This window comes from Pectinophora gossypiella, chromosome 21 (genome assembly GCF_024362695.1).
Source record: "Pectinophora gossypiella chromosome 21, ilPecGoss1.1, whole genome shotgun sequence".
NCBI lineage: Eukaryota > Metazoa > Arthropoda > Insecta > Lepidoptera > Gelechiidae > Pectinophora > Pectinophora gossypiella.
The window spans coordinates 11,979,395-12,003,140 of NC_065424.1; the positions used below are offsets into that span (position 1 = coordinate 11,979,395).

Consider the following 23,746-nt stretch of genomic DNA (forward strand, 5'->3'; position numbering starts at 1 on the left):
CTATACTGGTGTCTCTTAGGCACTGACGCTTGGCATCGTTTGGTGTCACTTCAATAGGTATTCAAGATTCTGTAGACGAGTGTACTCTGTACGGAGCTGACATATGTAACTCACTGCCTAGGGCATAGAATAAAGAATAATACTACGAACGGCAACTCTCCGCCCGGCACCAATTCGTATCGGGCGCCGACCCCTGGGTCTTACTCGATTTTTAAGTGGCCATAAGCCGCTAAGGAGTAAAGGGGAGAGCGCGCGGAACGAGTCTCACTCGCACTTACGAGAAACGAGATTTTGTACGGAGTGTCTGGTCTGGTAATAGTATTCTCGGACCTGGCAACACTAGCAATATCGCTGCTCTCTATCGCACTTATGGAAGCAGAGTGAGTGAAAAGAACGCAACAGGCGTCTGGTTCCTGCGTTTGCGTCTGCGTTTAACGTTATTATAGATTCACGTAATTGCTCTGATCAGCTGATGATGGAACAAGAAGTAAAGACCTAAGCATTTTGCGTATTTTAGATGAACTGCATTGGGGGAGGCCTATGTCTAGCAGTACACGATTTCCGGCTGATGATGATGAGCTAAAGAATTCTGGTATTCCTTTTTAGACCCTCAAGACAAGAGTTAAGGAACTAAGTAATCTGCGTTTTTTTTAGACGAGATGCACAATATGGCCTTTTTAGACCGTCAGGATAAGGGCAAAGTGCCTAAGTATTCTGCGTGAGTCGTGGGTTGCGCGGACACTGCATCAGATGCCGCTGCCACGGCAGGTCGCGAGCCAGCACGTTGGTCAGGCAGTACGGACACTTCCACTCGTCCAGGCTTAGTGCTGGAATAAAGAAAAAGCATTGACAAATTCCATAGAACTCGTATAGCAAATAGACAACCAATGTCTAAAAAAGTGCCCGCGGCGCATCTTGTTACAAGCGGCGGCGTGTAACGACACTGTACAACCGATATTGCACCTTATTTAAACAGCCATAACACCTAAATTTGAGGGAACGAACTTATACTATCTACATAAATTAATATATACATATTTACACCAAGGTTCAGACGCTTTCTTAGAAAAACTCTTTATCAAATATAAGTCTATTTGTTTATGGGACTATAGTGCAAATTCTCAAAAAAAAAATCAAGACATAAACAAGTCAACGGTACATTTTTGGAATCTATAGGTACAGAAAACAAGAGTCACGTTGGTCCTGTGGTGCGCCGGCTTGCTTCTCAAACATGGAGCGCCGTTTCGAAACGCCAAACCCCAGTACCAGACTTGCACCAATGAGTTATTAATTTATCTCAAGTGCAGTTTTCACTGACATAGTTGGCTCGACCTATCACGTTGGTCTAACAGAAAGATCGGTCAGATCAGGAGCGGATCTAGCTTATATGTCAGGGGTCACCAGGTAGCAGACAGCCTGTCTCCGTAGAGAATAAGATAAAATTGCAGTGGCCACCTATGACCCAACCTGTCGCCCCGCTGCTGTGGATCCGCCCTTGGGTGTTGGGTGACGTGTGGGTACTTGGTTCGTCTTGCGATGGATGTACCTTCGACTATCCCAGTTGGGATATGTATGGGCCGTATGGCAGAGTCGTCGTCTTAGTTTATGGACCGCATAAATTCGTGACTGAGTTTGCAAACGTATCTGCAATTTGTGTCTTATTGCAAAAGGTACAAATCAGATTTGCCGGAGGTTCCAGTGTTCACGTCAGCGACGAATTGGTTCAGGAAGGTTACTTACGTATGCAATTGACATGATACTCGCTGTCGTCGGCCCTTAGCGCGGCGCCGCACTTGTGGCATGCCTTCCAGCTCCCTTCACTCATCGAGCACTCCTCTGCAATAACACACATACCTTTTTAGCTGGATAAAAACGTCAGGGAGGTTAAACACAGTGCAACAATTCATCTAAAAACAAACAAGTCTAGAACGCAGACGAAGGCTAGCTTGTCTGTCGGTTTTTTATAGGATACATTTCGGTGACTGTGCGCAGGAACTTCACGAGTTAATTCCGGCCACTCCATTCCATCTACGGATAACTAGACGTCGGGGGACATTTCATCTTTATGTTGTGGATATACCAGCAATCCGTACTAAACGTTTTGTCTCTTCCTTTTTGATGCGAACAGCAAAGGATTGGGACTGTCTGCCCTCGTCTATTTTTCCAACTCGTTATAATCTGGGAGTCTTCAAGGCTAGAGCTATTCACTCTAGCCTTAGGCTTTAGGCTTTTGCTAGGTAAGCGTAATCCACCCTAGACATCGTCACTTACCAAGTGAGATTGTGGTTAAACGCGAGTCTATTTTATTTAAAAATAAAAATCAATAAGTTTTGCAATTCATTTCGATACGGTATAGGCATACTGACCTAAGAGATGCGCGTGCAGCGCGCGAGCCTCAAGCGCTAGCCTGCAGTGCGGGCAGCGCGCCAGCAGCACGCAGCGCCGCCAGTAGTGCGCCTCCAGCGCCTCCGCGCGCACGCGTCTCCCACACCACGTGCACACCGTGCTGCCGGGGACAGGAGCAATATAGTTACGCTGCAAGGCACATCCAGGGATAGCCAGCCTTCACGGCACAGCAAAGACGTGAGTTATATCGAGGACTCCGATCAATAGCCTTGTCTAATCTACGTAGATAGCTTTCGCTGCGTCTACTAGTGGAAACTCTCGATATAATCTCGCCGCGAGGAGCGGTTTTCGTGCAAACGTTCCTAGGATTCATTTATTTCAGTCATCCTTGCCGAATCCTGTCAACACCAGTGACTGTCACTATATACACAAGTAAGTGTTTGTGCTTGTTTGCGTTATATGAGACATCTCTGGTTTGGTGGATCAATAATGGTGCCGATCTACAGAACTAGAACTAGCTCCATCTCTCTCTTGCACGTATTGTAAGTGTAGGACGGCACTAGTTTAAGAGCTTTCGAACTAAAAGTGTCCGCCCGAATAGGCACCACAAACTGACATCAGGGTTAGGGAGATATATACGTAGTTTGATGAGGCTGAAATCACTTGATTCACAGAAGGCGGAAGGAAGACAAAATCATGAAAAGCAGGAGACGCGTTGACACGATGGTCCCAAATGGTGGCATCTCCTTACTACAGTGAGTATGTGGTCTATCAAAAACCTTTGGCGTACCTTAGATCATACCTTACGGTCTACACGATTGAAGACTTACCTGCAAACCGGTTCAGGCGTGGAGTCGCAGCTGGCATCAACGTTGGCCTCGTAGCTCTCGAACAGCTGGTGTTCACTCGTAGACATCTGCTGCCTTCGACCTGAATATGATCATTCACATTTTATTACCCACGACGGAACGGAGCACGTATATTATAGTTGTATAAGTTCATCCACCATCATGCAGGTCTACGTTTGCTTCAAGTATGTCAGGTCCCCGCCGATCTGTCCATTTATCGTTATCAACGTTTCGCTACGTGGCAAACATTCTTATTTTTTTTTATCGGAGTGACAATTGTAGTCTCAGAAACCAGAGTCGTAGCCACACTTGGTTTGCTATTGAAGTTTCGAGATAGATTATTTATTTATTAAAAACCAAAATAATTCACAAATTTTATCATAAACGACTCAGGTATGCGTTACACAATGATATTATTTACGGTATTGCTGTATCAACCCAAAAAGACTGAAGCCTTCGGTCTCATATATATACTCCCGGACCAGCAGAGAAGTAACTTACCCGGACTATAGTACCCGCTCTCATCCATCTGACTATTCTCATCCAGATGTAAGTTCCTCAACCCTGCCACCAGCTTGGGAGACTCCAACGCTGCTTCCCTAAAGTAATCCTTCACCTTCGGCGAATCCAAACTCCTATCCGAATCACATCTCAAATCATTCCTTGGCGAATCCATAGGCAAAGAATCCATGCTTCTGAGGTCATTTTTCGATGTCTTCGGAGACCCTAAAGTAGGAGAATCTCTGTAGTCGAGATGTAAAGGCTCGTAGACGGTAATAGGTCGTTCTTTCAACTGCGGCTTTGACGGTTCGTGGTCGTAGTGGATCATCGAGTGACGGTTTTCAGAGTTTCGGTTCGCGCGGCGGTAAATTACCTCTTCTGACGTTTGGGTTTCTTGGAAGTGGACCTGGTGAAACAAAAAATGCTTAAATACGATAAAGGGCTGTGACCAAGAGTCTTTGAAGTTTAATTCATAATAATATGGCACTTGGAATCGAAACATTGGCCAGTACTTTATTATTAGGCTAATTTTCTCCTCGGGTGGGAAAGTCAAAAATCTGTCGCTTCTTAAAAAATCCGACCCGGTCTATGTCCTGTATTCTATCATCTCCCCAGCATTATCCCGTTTTTCTCAGGGTCAGCTAAACTAACCTTAAAATTTGACAGGTCTGGTTTTTTACAGAAGCGACTGCCTGTCTGACCTTCCATCCCGCGAAGGGAAAACCAGCCCAATACAGGTTAGGTCACATACCTCCGAAAATGCATTTCTCGGGTATGTGGGTTTCCTCAGGATGTTGATATTGATGGTGTTGTAAAACTAAAAAAAAAAAACGATCTTCAGAAAACAAAATAAAGCTCACCTTTTCAACACCACTGGCAGAAGACCTGGGGGTATGCTTAGGACTGACAGCACTGTCCAGCCTCAATTTATTGTACCCTGGACAGGAGAAGTCTTTGATTGCTCTGCTTGGGGTGTACCTCTTGGTTGGAGAGCGTTTCAAACTACTCTTAGTCTTCGAAGTCGTGTTACTAAAACTGCTCAGACTGGAAGGAGCCAGTGTTGCTCCACTGACGCTTGACGTCATCGACTTAAGACTGTAAGACGACGTGGCACCAAGCGATGCCGTCATGAGAGATGACGTCATGCCGCTGCGCGTTGATTGGCTCATTTGGCTGACGCTGGCCGTTTCGAGACTTGCGTCGGCTGTTGATTGGTCGCCGTTTAGGAGCTGCTCTTCTGTTGGCGCTTGGTTCAGCATTTTCTGTAAGGGATGAGGAGGATATTAGTTTAGTTTTTATTACAATCATCGTAAAAAGTAAGTATATCATATCGTGCTTATCTGAGAAGGAAAACATCTCGAAGAAACCCACATTCGGAGGTATGTGACCTAACCTGATTGGACTGGTTTTCCCTTTGTGGAAATTTAGTTTTAAATGAGGCAGAAGTAAAAAGTATTCTGTAAAAAGCAAACTTGTCAAATCTTCAGGTTAGGTTACAGGACTCTGTGATAACGCGAGGAAGATGGATACAGTACTTAAACATATATCTCAGGCTGTTTATTGTCTATTCTGGTCTGGCTGGATGCAAGGATATTCAGGCTGGACTACGTAGAAGCGTTGCTAGAATTTACCCAACAATAAGTAGATACTACTACTTATTAACATAAATAGATCGTGTAGAACAATATAATTAATGAATATATTTTAATAAAGTTTTCCAACAGCTTCAATGCGCGATACGTACGAGTCAGAGTTGTCAAAGTACAGGAGCCAGTGTTGTGATTAGTGTGACGTATCAGTCAATATTAGGCCAATCGAGTCAGTGCTAACCTGCATGTCAATCCGGTCGAACTGCTGGAAGAGGTGCCGGTAGATGAGGTTCCTCCTGGTGACGGCGTCGTCGGGCGGCAGCTGCGCGCGCACCACCCTTGGCGAGCGCGCGTAGGCGGCCAGCAGCAGCCGCTCGGCCGCCGCGCGCACCGCGCCCGCCGCGTGCTGCGCGCCCGCCGCGCCGCACTCCGCCAACCGCCGCACCGTCAGCCCGCTGCCCGCGGGGGGACATTATAGCATAACGGCATGACTGTATTCTCGAGTTACATACGATCCTGACGACCCGATTACTCTAGCTATGGAGGCGGCCAATCAGCTCGCGACAAACACTTCAGGAACCCAATATCGTGGTCGACGATTCCTCTCATTTGACGCCCCTGAACCCCTAGGGTCGATTAATTCTTTCAAATATTGATTCCTTCAGACGCCCTGAGCCGAAGTTCGCGCCCAACTGAACACCCTCAGGCCTGTTGTCTCAAATTTTGTACCGGGTGAGAACCCTCAGCGCTCCCCATTTGTCCGGCCAAGTATTTAATGCCATCTGCGGCAAATCTACAGTAAGTACCGTCAAAAAAAGCCTTAATATCTGTATATATCCGTCCTGCATAATGGGAAGTGTTCTGGCGAAGTATTCGACATAGTGCCACAAAGTATCCGCCGATGAGAGTAGCTTCCCAGGCTCTTTGGTCCTCTTCAACCCCACGATTCGCGCGCTTGCTTCGGCCGCGTATTTGTAAAATGTGTAACGAGCTTTCGAGGTTTCGAGGCGATATGATATGGGGATCTTTAGAAAAAGAGTGAAGAAAGCTCTTGAAGATCGACGACATAATTATTAAACAATACCCCGCGTGGTATAAATGCCTGTTTGCCGCCCAAGGCAGTTGAGCATAGTACAGAGATGCAATGTCTTGAGTGTTTAGATTTCTATTAATATTTCTCCTGCTATGCTGTTATTGCATTTATATTATGTTCAATAAAATCATAAGAAAGTGAACGTACCAAACTCGATAATATAATCGTAATAGGTACTCAAATAGATAATCTGCAATATATAATTATTGCAAGCATAGGCAAGCATTAAGAATTTGATGAGTGTAGGAAGCGAAAGTGTGTCAGGATTGTAGTAAGTACGTGGAATTCCGTAGTCACTGCCTACCCCAGCGGGAAATAAGCGTGATCTTACATATGTGTTTTATTCACGACCACCCTCTGTGATTATTATAAACGCGAAACAAATATATCTCTACATTATGTCTGGTGATAATACCTATTTCATCATATTATAATCTAGCCAATCACATTGCTGATTCATCAATAAGTAGACACTTATGCATAGTGTGTTAATAGTTATTCAATATTTCAACACGTTAGTCATCGGGGATATAGCTCAGTGGTAGAGCAATCGACTGCAGATCGATAGGCCCCCGGTTCAAATCCGGGTGTCCCCTCAATATTCTTTTTGATGTTTTTGAAGATTTTTACAATTTATTTTACGGCCGTTTTTATATATTTATGCATGCTTTGTTTGTATTTGTCATATCTTTCATTGATAAAATGTTATAATGACTTTTAGTATCAAAAATACATCCTTCCGCTTATAGGAAGTCAATCTATATTTGGGCGACATTGTGAAACGCAACCTGCAGGCATAGAAGCGCCCCTATTCCCAGTAGTCTTACCGAGTAACCTTACCATTTGAACTACTGGGAATTTCCTTCCCAATAGACACCGTCCCTGCGTGGACCATGTCCGCAATTTGAGTCGTAAGCTGCGTTTCCATTGACGCGGAGCTGTGCGGAGATGTGCAAGAATCGACCAATCACAGTGAGGGAGAGAGTGACAGAGCGTCTTCGTTTGTCGCTCTCTCGAACGCCGTGATTGGTCAAATCCGCACATCTCCGCTCTTCTCCTCGTCAGTGGAAACCCGGCCTTAGCCAGCAGGAGTATATATATATCTCTCTTTATTTAAGAGCTGCGCTCTTGTCGGTGGAGTAATCGCCATTTCTCTCTTCTTCCCGCCAAAACCTTCACCTCCTGATACGGCATATGCAAAGGCAAATTTTCTTTGTGTTTCTTGTAGGTTTTTGTATAACATAATATGAGTTTATTAAATTATTAGCTTAGTACCTACTCCAAGTTTAGCACTCGGGGGGAAGTCTGTTTAGGGGACCACTCGACCTGGTCCGAAACTCCCACTTTTCCCATTTCCCATTTTGAAAATTTATGTGGTAAACTGGTCTCATGTCGTTCATAAATTCCCACCTGTTCTTATCAGTGGAGATGCCGTGAGTGAGGAGCAGTTGCTCCAGCATCTGCAACCGTGAGAGCGCCAGTCGAGGGTGCATGGAAGCTGGCACCGGTCGCACCAGCTGCTGGGGGATGTAGTGCACACTCCTGGGGACAGAGGTCGTGTTCAACAGGTGTTAGTTACGCTGTAACGATAATTTGATTTAATTTGATAATTAGGAGGAGTGCTGACGTGCATTGAATGCGGTCGTACATTTAATGCTAAGATCGGATATGTCAGTCACATGAGAGCACACGAACGACGCTCTCATTAGTTGTCGAGTCGCTGTGGCCGAATACGGTCAGGAAGGATTATTATTATTAACGATAATTTTGAGGGACAATGAGAGACATTCCAATCGACGTTCCCCAAACACACGATACGGTCACGAGCATTAATACTATACACTATACACTTTGGTACCATGTCACATTAACTTTTTTGACAAATTGAACTGTAAATCTCACTAAATGTCAAATGTGTTAGTGCGACAAAGTCCTAATGCGGGTACATTATATTGCTCATGACTGTACTGACTTGACTTGCTTGACGTCGGCGATGGTGAGCACGGTGTGCTGGGCGGTGGAGTGCACGCGAGGGGCGGGGTCGCCGCACGCCCGCAGCAGCTCCGGGACCAGCTTCTCCAGGCAACGCTGCACCTCCGCGGCGCACACCCTGGGAACCATAAGGCCAGCTCACAGTTAGCGACTGACTGTCCGCTGACCCTGAAAACAATGACCCTGAAATCCTGTCCGAAAACAGAAACTTATGGTTGACTCAGAGCGGCATCCAAGGAACTTTCTAGGCTTAATTTCCCCCAAAAATAAGTAGATGACGCCCCGCATAATTGTAACTAAAATAATTGCTAATTAAAACAGGAGGAGGAGGAGGGTAAGTACATAAGCTCACGCCTATTTCCCACCGGGGTAAGCATTATAGATTTCCATTTGCTTCGATCCTGACACACTTCTCTTGCTTCCTCCACATTCATCAATCGCTTCATACACGCACGCCGGTTCAGAGTAGGTCATACTAAACCTTTTCTATAGGCTGGCTTTTTTTATAGGCTGTTTATGTACTTTATAAAAAGATTACCTGTCTGGTATGAACTGTTGGAATAGAACCCGGACCCCCTCGTTGGCTTGGCTGTATACTGAAAATACTTTGTCTCTGAGCGCTCTCTGCAGCAGTAACGCCGCCGCCCTGGAACGAAATCATTAGCAAATTAAATTCACGCCCGCAGTTCTTACATAGTACATATATGACATATGTAGTAGATATATGTACGCATAGTATAGAGTATTTATTATATTAACTTTAGTTTTACTTTTAGGTTTTTTTTGTTGCACCATCCGGCATACAAGTTGTAAATGTTTGTTTCCTTTGTTGGTTGCCTGGAAGAAATTGCTCTAGAGCAATAAGGCCGCCCAAATTGAAATTTTAGTTCTGTGCAATAAAGTATATTTGATTTGATTTTTGATTTGATTTTTTCTTAAAGGAGTGAGCAGAGCCACGAGTAATCAGAAAACGGCAGCCAGTTTTGATACCATATCCTAAGGTGGATATGCTGATCACTCTCCGCTGTTAAACCTACCTCAGTCGCTGGTGGGGAGCGGAGAGTTCACGTTCTAAATGTAGTATTTTGCTTTATTCTTTGCCTCGGTGTCAATTACATACATATCTCTTATTTAAAGGTAGGTATCATAATTAGACTAAGGTAACAAGTGCATGCTTGCCAACAAACTGCCTCTGCAGTTTGGCGAGACTATTGTTATGTAAATCTTATAATACCACTTTGTGAATAAATAAATAAATACAAATAAATAAATAAAATAAATAAATATTGGTGGAGGGGCGACCTTGTTCGCGTGACCTTGGTGTCCTGGTAGAGTAGAGCTATATAAAGTGTGTGTCTTGCCTGGCTGTCTTGTTGGGCGAGGTCTTGGAGCTGCCGTTAGAGGGCGTGGTCAGCTCCGCGCGCAGACGAGCCAGCCCCTCCTCCTTATCCAGGTAGTTCTTCGAGTAGAACTTCTCCACCTGCCAATGTATTTAATTGTTATAACGGCCTCTGTGCCACAGCCCGGACACTTCATACAAAATACTCCGGACACTTATACAAAACACCCCGGACACTTGATAAAAAACACCCCGGACACTTGATACAAAACACCCCGGATACTACATACAAAACACCCCGGACACTTGATACAAAACACCCCGGACATTTGATACAAAACACCCCGGACATTTGATACAAAATACCCCGGACACTTGATATAAAACACCTCGGACAATTCATACAAAATACCCCGGAACTTGATACAAAGTACCCCGGACACTTGGTATAAAACACCTCGGACACTTGATACAAAACACCCCGGACACTTGATACAAAACACCCCGGACACTTGTTACAAAACACCTCGGACAATTCATACAAAATACCCCGGAACTTGATACAAAGTACCCCGGACACTTGGTATAAAACACCTCGGACACTTGATACAAAACACCCCGGACACTTGATACAAAACACCCCGGACACTTGTTACAAAACACCCCGGACACTTAATACAAAACACCCCGGACACTTGTTACAAAACACCTTGGACAATTCATACAAAATACCCCGGAACTTGATACAAAGTACCCCGGACACTTGATACAAAACACCCCGGACACTTGTTACAAAACACCTCGGACAATTCATACAAAATACCCCGGAACTTGATACAAAACACCCCGGACACTTGATACAAAACACCCCGGACACTTGATACAAAACACCTCGGACAATTCATACAAAATACCCCGGAACTTGATACAAAGTACCCCGGACACTTGATACAAAACACCCCGGACACTTGTTACAAAACACCTCGGACAATTCATACAAAATATCCCGGAATTTGATACAAAGTACCCCGGACACTTGATACAAAACACCCCGGACACTTGATACAAAACACCCCGGACATTTGATACAAAACACCCCGGACATTTGATACAAAATACCCCGGACACTTGATATAAAACACCTCGGACAATTCATACAAAATACCCCGGAACTTGATACAAAGTACCCCGGACACTTGATACAAAACACCCCGGACACTTGATACAAAACACCCCGGACATTTGATACAAAACACCCCGGACATTTGATACAAAATACCCCGGACACTTGATATAAAACACCTCGGACAATTCATACAAAATACCCCGGAACTTGATACAAAGTACCCCGGACACTTGGTATAAAACACCCCGGACACTTCATACAAAACACCCCGGACATTTGATACAAAACACCCCGGACATTTGATACAAAATACCCCGGACACTTGATATAAAACACCTCGGACAATTCATACAAAATACCCCGGAACTTGATACAAAGTACCCCGGACACTTGGTATAAAACACCTCGGACACTTGATACAAAACACCCCGGACACTTGTTACAAAACACCCCGGACACTTCATACAAAACACCCCGGATATTTGATACAAAATACCCCGAAACTTGATACAAAGTACCCCGGACACTTGGTATAAAACACCCCGGACACTTGATACAAAACACCCCGGACACTTGTTACAAAACACCCCGGACACTTCATACAAAACATCCCGGATATTTGATACAAAATACCCCGAAACTTGATACAAAATACCCCGGACACTTGATATAAAACACCCCGGACACTTGATACAAAACACCCCGGACATTTGATACAAAACACCCCGGACATTTGATACAAAATACCCCGGACACTTGATATAAAACACCTCGGACAATTCATACAAAATACCCCGGAACTTGATACAAAGTACCCCGGACATTTGATACAAAATACCCCGGACACTTGATATAAAACACCTCGGACAATTCATACAAAATACCCCGGAACTTGATACAAAGTACCCCGGACACTTGGTATAAAACACCCCGGACACTTCATACAAAACACCCCGGATATTTGATACAAAATACCCCGAAACTTGATACAAAGTACCCCGGACACTTGGTATAAAACACCTCGGACACTTGATACAAATCACCCCGGACACTTGATACAAAACACCCTGGACTCTTGATACAAAACACCCCGGACACTTCATACAAAACACCCCGGACACTTCATACAAAACACCCCGGACACTTCATACAAAACACCTAAGACACAAAAACTCCTAACACGATGTTCGTGCCTCACCCAACAGGGTCACATAATACCAGAGTCATGGTTCACGCCGTGACTTGTGCTGAGTGAAGCCCTTTTTTCTCAGGACGTCCACCACCTTCATTTAAGTATGTAATTGTTTTGTGATAATTTTAAACGATGTTATTGTCTTGTTTTTATGTGTGGCGTCCTTTTATTCAATAAATACAGCTAATAAAAGAGATGAAATGGAATAAAAAAAAAATACACGTGTTGCATAAAGAGAAAGAGCTGTGTGAGATTGTTAGGGTGTGTATGCGTGTGATGTAGGTGAAGAAAGGTGTAATGTATGTATGTATAATTTACGGTCACGAGCATCAATATGCATACACTTTGGTACCATGTCACATGATGTTTTTTGACAAATTGAACTGTAAGTCTCACTAAATGTCAAATATGTTAGTGCGACAGAGTCCTAAAATGTTTTTTTTTTTGACGTGACTTATTGTAGATTTGCCGCAGATGGCATGAACTACTTGGCCGGACAAATGGGGAGCGCTGAAGGCTCTCACCCGGTACAACGTTTAAGACAACAGGCCTGAAGGTGCCCAGTTGGGCCTTTTGCTCATGACATGTTGTTACAAATTTTAAAGAAAATAAAATTAGGTCTGCTATGTCATCCGGTTCAGGTTGATAGACAGACACAACAAACTTACGAGAGGGTACCCAAAGATGAGTATCGGGAGAGCTGCCTGTTTCCTCTCCCTCTCGTTGAGCTTGTGAGCTGGTCGAGGGTGAGAGGACGCGCTGCCCGCCCCGCTACACTCCTCCTCTTTGGCCTCCCGCAGGTACTCATTTGTGTGCGAACTGCAACAATAGCAAAGAATAAATAACACTACGTATAAACACACCGGACACTTCGTACAAAAATCTCTTTCTTACATTATTGTTTGGGCAATAACCCGACAGAATTAACTTGACAGCACACGTCAAGCGGGTTGCATACCAACGAAATGCCTATTTGATTCGGGTTATTCATATTAAAATTAGCAGCTGTCTTTGTCATAATACTATGTGTAGTAATAGGCATTTCGTTGGTATGCAACCCGCTTGACGTGTGCTGTCAAGTTAATTCTGTCGGGTTATTGCCTAAACAAAGGAAACACATACGTATTCTAAAGTGACAATACGTATGTGTTTCCTTTAAACTTTCAAGGAACGTCTGCGGACGTTCTGATTCCAAGGTGCCATACTACCTATTATGAACCATCAATGACCCATGGTCTCTGTCCGTGAAAGGGTGACTTCCGTGCACTCGACTTTTAACTTCTTATAACTTCAACTAACTTTAAGGTGTATGAGCTGTAAACTGCGGCCCGTACAGTTATCATATATTAGTGTTTCTGTGTTATCCTGTGTACGGTTACGAGCATTAATATGTATACACTTTGGTACCATGTCACATTAACTTTTTTGACAAATTGAACTGTAAATCTCACTAAATGTCAAATATGTCAGTGCGACAGAGTCCTAAAGTGGGTAAGTACATTATATTGCTCATGACTGTACAATAAATTATTAAAATATATAAAAAATAATAAAGTAAAAATAGATGATAAAATAATTTACGTAAAAGTATTGTGATGTTTAATAAATAATACTCACTGTATAAATAATAAAAATAAAACAAATACTCACTGTCTAAGTGCTGGCAACAATCTTTCTTCGTAAGCTTCAAATGTTGATCTGGGGCCTGCGCTTTTGTTTCTTCTTCTAACTAACGATCCTGTAAAACATTAACAAAATAGTAGGAGCCCTTAACAGCCAGAAATCAAAATGATTTATTCAACGTAATTATCATGGATAAACTTGTTGAAGGTCAATGTAACATTTTTGAATTTACGTAATTAAGGCCCCTGGCATGACTCATGTAACGACTACACATTAGACCACGACTGAGATTAGATTAGACCATGCGAAAGGACGTAGGATAGTTTTTATTAATACTAACCATTAGCAGCATTTGGCGTAATACTCCTCCTCGGGCTATCAGTCTCTTTTCTCAACTCCTCTTCCTCCATCTTCCTCTGAACTTCCTCGAGTCTACGCTGTTCCTCCCGCTTCCTCTCTTCAATCAGTTTCGCTTCTTCTGCCTTCCTCGCTTCCTCCAACTTTCTGTGTTCTTCTTTCCTTTGGGCTTCTAACTTCTCTGCTAATTCTTGCTGGTTCTGGTAATCTGGTACTTGTGGCTCGGGCTTTGATGATTCTTCTTTGTAAAGATGAATGGGTGACTGTAACAATGTGCATATTATATATTTTTTAAGAACGTCTAGGGCCCTGTGCCGAGGTTTTTCTTGTAGTTTCTTTTCCCCGGCTATACAGGTTGTGAGAAGCTGCAGTAGTTTTAGGCGGTTGAGACGTTCGTTATATAAACATTGAATAGGTATTACCTTACAAATAAGAACTTACTAAGTATTCCATCCTTTTTTCATGGTTATTCTAGGAATGGGCAAAGCTAGTAAAAGTCGTATGTTACATACTGAATACAGAAAGTTTGGAATTTGAATTTGTGAAATAAATTACAAATAAAAAAATCAATATAGACTGTAACTCATTCATAAATACCACAATCAAACGATTGTAATTTTACAACCATTTATTTGTAAACGATTGTAATTTTACAATATTTTACTATTGGTCTTACTTTAGTCTTCAATCGTGAGCGTCAGACGTCACACACACAGATGCGCGTGTACGATAACGTCAATGTGTAGTGTCTGTGTGAAACGAGAGTTTTTGTATGAAGGCTCCTGGGTGTGTAGACACTTGCAACATCAGCCTCCTCCTTACCGCAGCCTGGTGTTCCTGGTACTCCTGTCCGTCCGTCTGCTCGGCAGGAGGCACTGGCGAGGGGATGTCCAGGCTCAGCGAGCCCGCTACCACGGACGGAGACAGGTGATGTGAGAAGTCATACTCCGTTTGCATTGAAGAGTCGTTACGGGAATCCGCCTGGAAAGAGAATAAGGAAAGACGTTCTTAATGGTTTGTTGGGTACCTCCCAGGGAATGCAATCCCGATCTAGCGAGATCTCGTCTTTAATTTTTCGGGATCAATCCCGAAGCATAATATACCTATCTCTTGTGATCCCATTCGAGATTGACGGAACTGGGCGAATCTTCTTGAGTTAAGTATACTGTTTGTTTCGATTATGGTGATTTGCAAAGAAAACTTAATTATTTACTTAGTAATATTGAAGAATAAAGGTATCTTCGTTCTTTCAAAAAAATATTTTGTTTTCATCAACGCCTGACAAAATATAAAGAGCAAGCAGCGCGCGGCAAGAAATTTACGTTGCTCTCAATAATCGAGTAGGCGCAATAAAGCTCCATACAATCGACGTCATACGCGGGACAGCCAATAAAAATGCTCCATCCGGCTTAACTCCCAAATATTCACCCCATTATCTTCAAACAGCCTGCACAAGGCGTAGTCCTCCTTGATCCCAGCCAGGGCGTCAGCGATCCTGTCGCGCATCCTCCTCGCCAGTTCGAAGTCGTCCCTGGCCGCTGCTGTCCGCTTCCTCAGCCGCCAGCGCCCGATGCGGATCCCGGCCGCCGCTAACGCCGCCCCCGCCGACTTCAGACGACGGGCGTATTCGAAGCGTTCCTCTGGGGATGGTAAATACATGTTTTCTACAAGGACCGCCTCTCTGGTCTAGTGGTTAGAGCGTTAGGCTCACGATCTGGAGGTCCGGGTTCGATTCCCGATGGGGACATTGTAGAAATCACTTTGTGAGACTGTCCTTTGTTTGGTAAGGACTTTTCAGGCTTGAATCACCTGATTGTCCGAAAAAGTAAAATGATTTCGTGCTTCGGAGGGCACGTTAAGCTGTTAGCCGTAAAAACACCTCCACCAACCCGCATTGGAGCAGCGTGGTGGAGTATGCTCCATGCCCCCTCCGGTTGATTGAGGGGAGGCCTGTGCTCAGCAGTGGGACGTATATAGGCTGTTTATGTTATGTTATAGATTTTCCGGATGCGGATTGGTCGGACAAATGGGGAGGGCTGAGGGCTCTCACCCAAGACAAAATTTAAGCCAGGCCTGAAGATGCCCAGTTGGGCTAGAATACTACCCAAATATGCCTACTCACCAGCAACCGCCGCCCGCTTCTTATCGTCCAAGCTCCTCACGAGATCGGCGATCTCGTTGTCCACATACATGACGAAGGCCAGGTCGTCGTATGGAGAGTACGTCAGCTCCTTGGCGGACACTGGAGACACCTTCTCGATGTCTTCCAGCTCCTCGCCCAGGACATTGACGGCCATCAATGCTACCTGGAAACAGTTGCGGCCAAGTTAATGCCTTGTCGGATGATTTTCGGTGGAGTAATCACCTTCATTACTCCATAGATAGGGCGTGTAGAACGGTGGTTGCCCCAATCGCCTTCCGTTCCGCAGTACACCGACCAATTTCTCAATCGGTGATGTTCTAGCTAGAGCCCTACCAGAATCCATTTCCTCGGCCTCCAACCAGTACTGATACCGCTGCTGCCCGACATAAGGGGTGCGCTTTTGAAGTAGCGGCGCCTACTCGCTACGTCACAAGATCGTCATAGAACCTAAGTAGCATTTTATAGGTTAGCCCGTCCCAGTGAGCTACCCACTACGTTCTGCTAATCCTGTCTCTGTTTGCTCGGGGACTGCTTATTTTTATATTCGCAGCTCACTATCATATCTTATGGCCGTTCCACTATCCGCCACCTGTGGACCCCGTAGTTGGCCTACAGTTCAGGCTACTACAATAACGCCATCATCGGCCAAAAAGGCCACATTGAAGCCACTGCAATTAGGGCTTCTCTATACTTACCATCAGGCATAGTCGAGCGAATGCTACGTGCTTACTGATGTAAGTACGTAGTCGTTACGTGAGTCATGTCAGGGGCCTTTGGCGGCTCAATCATAACCCTGACATCAGGGTTGATGGAGTTGGTAATTCACCTCACAATCCACACGATAAGAAGAAGAGAACGGATCTGTCAAATCTTCAGGTTAGGTAAAAGGCTTAACGCTATGGAATCAAGATGACTAAGTATAATATTCCTAATCGGGGTAGTCTCTGTGTATGAGATATATGGAGGGGTTTGCGATAAAGGAAGAAATTAGTAAAAAAACTTACAGTTTGTCTGTGATGAACAATCCAATATTGTTTTCAGTTCACAAACCTGACATGGCTCATGTAACGATTACCCACTTACATCAGTAAATAGTAACCGTGACCACCGGCTTAACGTGCCTTCCGAAGCACGGATCATTTTACTTTCGGACAATCTGGTGATTAACCTGTAATGTCCTAACCAAACTAGGGATCACAAAGTGATCCACACAGATCCGGTTGTTAACAGTAGTGATTTCCTGGCTGACTGAGAGTATTATAGTTGGTACATGACAAACCTGGTCATCATCACTAGCTGGTGGGTGTGGTCCGGAGAGACGAAGCTTGACGAAGCGGGCTACGGTTGGTTCGGGCAGGGCGGCAGATCTGTAACCACACATTGGTGTCATTTAGATGGTGATCGATCTATTATTTTTACGTTCTTACCGACAGAAGATCACGCCTATTTCCCGTTGGAGTAACCACATCATGGAATTCCACTAAGATCCTGACCCACTGTGCACGCAAACTGTACTCATGGCTGAAATTTGAATCTGCCGCCTCGACTTATGCGAGCCGCGGCAATCCACGCTATTGGTCGAAACTCGAAACCAATATGGCGTCACTCTGTTCGCGTCGACCACCGGGTCCGCCACGGATAATTTGTTTGCTGTGAATTTATTGTGAAGAAACTGTTTAATCTATCGGAAATTGTGTTGTTAATGTTAGACAATACCTAATTCAACTCAGCTGAGTGTTAAGTTGGTGAATTCAACAAGGAACTGTCGGCGGTATAGGCTCGGTCCCGTGGTTTGGAGCCCGGCGCAGCAGCAGTCAGGTTGGTGACCTTCTCATTTCATGCTGTGATTATGTATAGATTTGTGTTGCACTGCCATGGATTTAGTCTCTAGCTCTGGTTATCGAAGGAATTAACGAACACCCACCATTATCGCTTCTTCCACACTCATTAAAATCTTCAAATCATGGTTGCAGATTTCGAGCACTCTTGAACATATGGTGCGTCTGAAGCCTCGTGACACTGCGTTCTGCGACCGTACATGAGTAAGTACCTAGTAACCAGGACCAACGGCTTGACGTGCCTTCTCAAGCTCGGATTATCTTATGGACAATCGTGTGATCAGCATGTAATGTCTAATTAGGGATCCCAAATTGTTTTTGTGATATGTGCTCACCGTGCTCCAAAGACGCATCCGGATCATGCGCCCAACGAGTAAATGAATTGTATTTGCGCTAGATGGCGCTGTCCGTGACAGTCATTTTACCTCAGTTCCCTGGTGCGTGCCTGCGGCTGCGGCGCGGCGAGGGTGACGCGGCCCACGCTGGTATAGGTGGCGCCACACGGGGTCGCTGCACCCTCCGTCACCAGCCCTCCCGACACCAATACTTCCACCGATGACGCTATCATAAATACACAATACTGTTAATAATGTCAGAAAACTATATGACACAGAAACAAGGCGGAATATGCAGATTTAGTACTAAAGTAGTGTAGCATAGTACAAACTCTGCACACACTGGCCTTTCGTCCTGACCGTCAATCATTTTAAATTACGAAATTCTCATTCCATTCTGCATTTCCTTTCATTTTACACTGACTCATTGCATCCCCGACCTTCATAAGAACAACATAATTATATTATACTGTTTAGATCTGGCCGTGCCCTCTAATTCTGGATTTGTTTGTGAAGTGTTATTAATAAACTATATAATGGCCCCGATTCCTGCAGACACCGCCTAATTTTATTTTAAGTTATATCCGTCATTTTCATATCCGTCGAAAAGGAAAGGTACGGATGATTCACAGCTCTTAATTTTAGGAAGAATGAGTAAATGAATGAATAACCCGGGCGAATCAAAAAGGTATGTCGCTGGTATGCAATCCGTTTGACGTGCTGTCTACTTAACTGTGTCGGGTTATTGACTGATGTAAAATTTTTAGACGATTGGTTTAGATTTGTGCTTAAAATTGACGTGTGTTCCATAAATTTTATGCTTGTCGATTACCCGTCCCTTTCCTTTTCGGCGGATAAGAAAATGACAGATATAACTTAAAATAAAATTAGATGGTATTTACAGGAATTAGCACCAATATATTCCTGCTGAAGTTTATAAGTTATTTTGTCATCGTTTATCACCATTCATTCATTCATTCTGCCGGCACGTCGGGATACCATCCTCACCACCCATCGTGCCGCAGTAGCAATCTCCTCCGGTCAACCTTCGGGTACGGTTACAGAATCAAACTTGATTTGCACTAGAATGTGCACTATTCAAATTATATCATTAAAGAGAAAGAAAATAGTTTCTTGCAGCTTCTTTTCCCCGTCTATACCATGGTTGTGAGAAGCTGCAGTAGTGTCAGGCGGATGAGACGTTCGTTATATAAAAATTTACTCAGATAAAGATATTTTTGAATTTGAATACCTAGTATTTAGTGTTGGTACTCACGGACGAGCTGATGATGCGCTAAGAGCTGCAGCTTGTGGACGCTGGCGGGGGTGATCAGCCGCAGCAGCAGCTCGTGGGGCGGAGCGCCAACGCTGCGCCAGCCGCGCGTGGCAGGACCCTGCGCGTTCAGCTCGCATGCTGGATAAAGGCTGTCTTCACCTGATGCATAGAATAAGGAATTGTACTACTTATAGAACGGCAACTATCCCCCCCGCATCAATTCGTACGCCGACCTCACCCCATCTGGTTCTACTTTAATAAATACTACGTATAGAACGGAACGGCTTTTGGTTTTGGTATCATACAAGACCATTAACACTGCCCCAAAGGGGACAGAGTCATCTTCTCTGCCCTCCACGGGGGCAATTCCTATTCGCGTCCTAGCCGCGGGGGTGGACGCCTCTACCTCAGTAGACCGGAGTAAAATGGTGACTGAGTTCGGATAGGGACCCAGACCTACGGTTGCAGAGGCGATGATGGAAGCCATCGGTACGGCAATGCAGGACGGAAGGGGCAAATCACAGGGACTGTAACCTGGAAACTGTCAGTACTATTCACAGGCGGAGGACAGGAGTCCTAGTACGGCTTTGAAATAGACTACCCAAGGCGCTATCCCAGTCGCATCAGACAGAGAACTGTGGAACAGAAGACAAGAGGGAAACCACTGCTATAAGTATTATTCCCTAAAAAGTAGCATGAAGAATGCTACACCGACAAGAGCATGGCTCAGAACGGCAACTCTCCACTCCCCACCACCGGCTGAGCTAGGTTTACCTCACCGCCTTACTTTAGTCTTCAATCGTATGGGCGTCAAACGTCACACACACAGATGCGCGTGTGTGTGTACATCAATGTGTAGTGTCTGTGTGAAACGAGATTCTTTGTATGAAGTGTCCTGCATGTGGAATAGTCTTTGCGTTATGCCGCGGATCAATAAGCGTCGAAACAGTTTCATTAATATTATATGATTTAACTAGCTTCCGTCCGCGCGGACTATGTTTCGGATACCGCGCGCGACATAATTTTTTCATCCCCTTAGAAGATGATTTCTGGGATAAAAACTAACCTTTGTTGCCCTTGGATCTCAAACTATCTCCATACCCTAAATTGGTATCTTCTTCTATAGTGTGGGTTGTGACGAGGATTACCAACCGCATCAACCCTGGTGTCAGGGTTACTATTGATCCGCCAGCTGCCCCTGACATGACTCATATAACGACTACGTACTTACATAAGTAAGTAGTAACCGGGACCAACACCCCCTAACGTGCCTTCCGGAGCACGGATCATCTTACTTTCGGACAATCAGGTGATCAGCCTGTAAGTCCTAATCCTTACTAAACTAGGGATCACAAAGTTATTTTTGCGATATGTCTCCGGCGAGATTCAAACCCGGTACCTCCGGATCGTGAGGCCAACGCTCAACCACTGGTTTAATCGCGAAAATGTACAGAATTGATTTCGCATTTAGCGAAAAAAAAATTATATCTGCATCTACCACTTATTCTACTCTATATTACTTTTTTATTTATTTATTTTAATAGTTTATTCTACACAGGATAACACAGAAATAACATATTATGTAAACACGAAGAAAGAAAAAAGGCACAACTTATTTCTAACAGAATTTTTTTGTGAAAATGCATTGTTAAATGTTGTTTCACCTACTTATATCAAATTGTATAACAATATTTTATGTTTTATAACGTCTAGGGCAATGTGCCGATGTTTTTCTAGCAGCATCTTTTCCCCGGCTACACAGGTTGTGAGTAGCTGCAGTAGTTTTAGGCGGATGAGACGTTCGTTATGTAAAATTGACAATTCAAAGTGTAACTATGTTACCTACTGAATAAAGTTATTTTTGAATTTGAATTTATTGCACTTTTTTCAATTGTCAGTCATACAATATAGCTGTCAGTCACCGGTTTTATAACTCCCATATCCATTGCTATAATTAACTGATTAAACGCCTGCTCGAAATATAAGTCAAGGCATTTGTGCAAAAAAAAATATTTGCTATAAAATTACACCCAGGCGCTCGTAAATGTTAAGTTTTCTAAAAATAGATGGAACTTACCTCATTTATTATGTTATAATTAATAATATACTTACTTGTAGCATAAACGATGTGGAATTGTATTCTTTTGGGCATCTTCTCACTATCTGTTGATGTTCACAAAACCAGCCATTTTTTATTTTTGCCTATCTATAATGCCTAATTGTTTTGAAAAACTGATAACGTAACACTTCAAGAAATAGACGCACATTATAGCTATACCTTATGTAAAACTAAATTCTCTTTGTTTGTTATTGTGTTGGAAACGTTGGATTTGTCTACATTTCTAATAAAGAAACCAGATTGCTGTGAGGTTAAATAAATAACGTCTTTTAATAAATTATTCCTAATAAACGGCGAAGGAGAGTGCTAAGGGCGTGAAGTGAGCCGCGAAATAAATGAAAAAATCAATACTTTCGCGCCACATTCGCGTCGCTATTGCTTGCGCCATGATGGAAATTTTATCGCGTAGAAAGTGCCGCCAACTGGTGGTGATTTTCTACAACAATAACAAAGAGCTTTTGTACTGAACTAAGTTGTTTCACTAAAATCAATGATTAATTTATTATTTAGTTAGCAAAGTACGTAGCCCTTTACCTACTTTTGTAGGTAACCGATTAATTCGTGTTTTAATAATGCATAACTAGCTGTAAGTAGGTAGGTACCTACCTATCTAGGTATCTAGTAAGTTATTCGTAAAACCTACTTTCAAATGTATAGAAACTACCAATCGGATTTGAAAGTCGGAATTAATGTCTTTGCAACTATCTACTTTTATAAAATACAAAATGAGCGAAGATATAATAATTATTATAGGTAATGGTTTGTCGTTTGTGTTGTGCTTGTTTGGATGTTGTTTTACTATTTGATAACAGATGGCGTTGCAAATGAGAAAAAATATGTGCAGGAAGTTACAGTAGTAACACGCAGCGCAAAAAAATCTCATAACGGAGGGTAAGTAAAACTTAATTAAAATGATAGATGTCGCTAGTTTTCCAAAGGGGATAATGAATGTTATTTCAAGTAGTTACCTACCTATTGGCCCCGATTCCTGCAGACACCGCCTAATTTTATTTTAAGTTATATCCGTCATTTTCATATCCGTCGAAAAGGAAAGGGACGGATGATTCACAGCTCTTAATTTTAGGAAGAATGAGTAAATGAATGTGTCGGGTTATTGACTGATGTAAAATTTTTAGACGGTTGGTTTAGATTTGTGCTTAAAATTGACGTGTGTTCCATAAATTTTATGCTTGTCGATTACCCGTCCCTTTCCTTTTCGGCGGATAAGAAAATGACAGATATAACTTAAAATAAAATTAGATGGTATTTACAGGAATTAGCACCAGTATCTAATAAAAAGGTAGATAGTTGAGTTAGATTTGTTTTTATTTTATTTACTTTTTATTTTATTCTGGACAACAGACAGTACAAAGTACCTAATAAGTGAAGACAATGAGTGCACACAATTTATTAAATAACATTTGTATAAGCATTGATGAATAATAATTATGAGATGAAACGAATTTACCTGTAAGTGAAGTTCTATCTTAATTATACGAAACTTGTTCGAGACGGTTTACAGTGTGTGGTATAATTAAGTATGTTAATAATTAAGCATATTGGGGTGTGGGTGAAGACAATTCCTTTTAACCATCTATACACGGATCTGTGTAACGATTTAGGCTTCACCCGCTATGTGACGCTACAATTCAAACAAATGCCTGCAAAAACGCTTCTTCGTGAACGCCCAGTTCAATGTTATACGATTGTTTTTTCAGCAGCCCGCACCGCGCGTCCCTGGACATGGCCTTAGATTGTAGCTTAACTCGTCACCCAGTAAGGGTACTTGACGACTGGGTTTCCCAATGAAAGTCCCTATTTTTTTTTTTTGCATACCTATTTTTCTATTCACGCTAGGGCATCGAAAAAGACATTTAAATATTGAATTTAAATACACTTCTCATCAAAAAAATCGAAACACTTCCGTTTTCATTGTTTCTGTCCGAATTTAACACAAAAAAGAATTCATACGATGAAAAAAAATACATAAATGTATAGCTGGCAGTTTGGCCATTACAGTAATAAGCGA

The 23,746-nt window shown here is 43.2% G+C and overlaps 1 protein-coding gene and 1 non-coding gene across 2 annotated transcripts; one reads left to right on the forward strand and one right to left on the reverse strand.

Moving 5' to 3' along the window:
* Positions 1-705: 705 nt before the first annotated feature.
* Positions 706-21,750, reverse strand: LOC126376476 (centrosomal protein of 104 kDa). Its single transcript, XM_050023870.1, has 21 exons — positions 21,711-21,750; positions 19,599-19,757; positions 18,413-18,548; positions 17,429-17,516; positions 16,129-16,312; positions 15,435-15,646; positions 14,829-14,987; positions 13,990-14,269; positions 13,677-13,764; positions 12,695-12,845; positions 9,731-9,849; positions 8,908-9,015; positions 8,350-8,487; positions 7,788-7,919; positions 5,526-5,739; positions 4,556-4,957; positions 3,696-4,101; positions 3,177-3,276; positions 2,367-2,506; positions 1,741-1,836; positions 706-827 (listed from the first exon to the last, which is right to left on the reverse strand). Exons 1-21 carry the CDS (start codon positions 21,748-21,750, stop codon positions 706-708), a joined length of 3,474 nt encoding a protein of 1,157 aa, XP_049879827.1.
* On the forward strand, positions 6,902-6,973 carry Trnac-gca (transfer RNA cysteine (anticodon GCA)). The gene has a single exon. It is a non-coding gene; the product is annotated as a tRNA-Cys (tRNA).
* Positions 21,751-23,746: the final 1,996 nt, after the last annotated feature.

Bases quoted from the DNA above. Each gene is read 5' to 3' on its own strand.
- LOC126376476 (XM_050023870.1), bottom strand. From the start codon at position 21,750: ATGCCCAAAAGAATACAATTCCACATCGTTTATGCTACAA. The intron at 13,765-13,989 runs GTTAGTATTAAT...AATGTTTTACAG, and splicing joins TACGCCAAATGCTGCTAATG to GATCGTTAGTTAGAAGAAGA. The intron at 2,507-3,176 runs GTAAGTCTTCAA...TGTCCCCGGCAG, and splicing joins ACGCCTGAACCGGTTTGCAG to CACGGTGTGCACGTGGTGTG.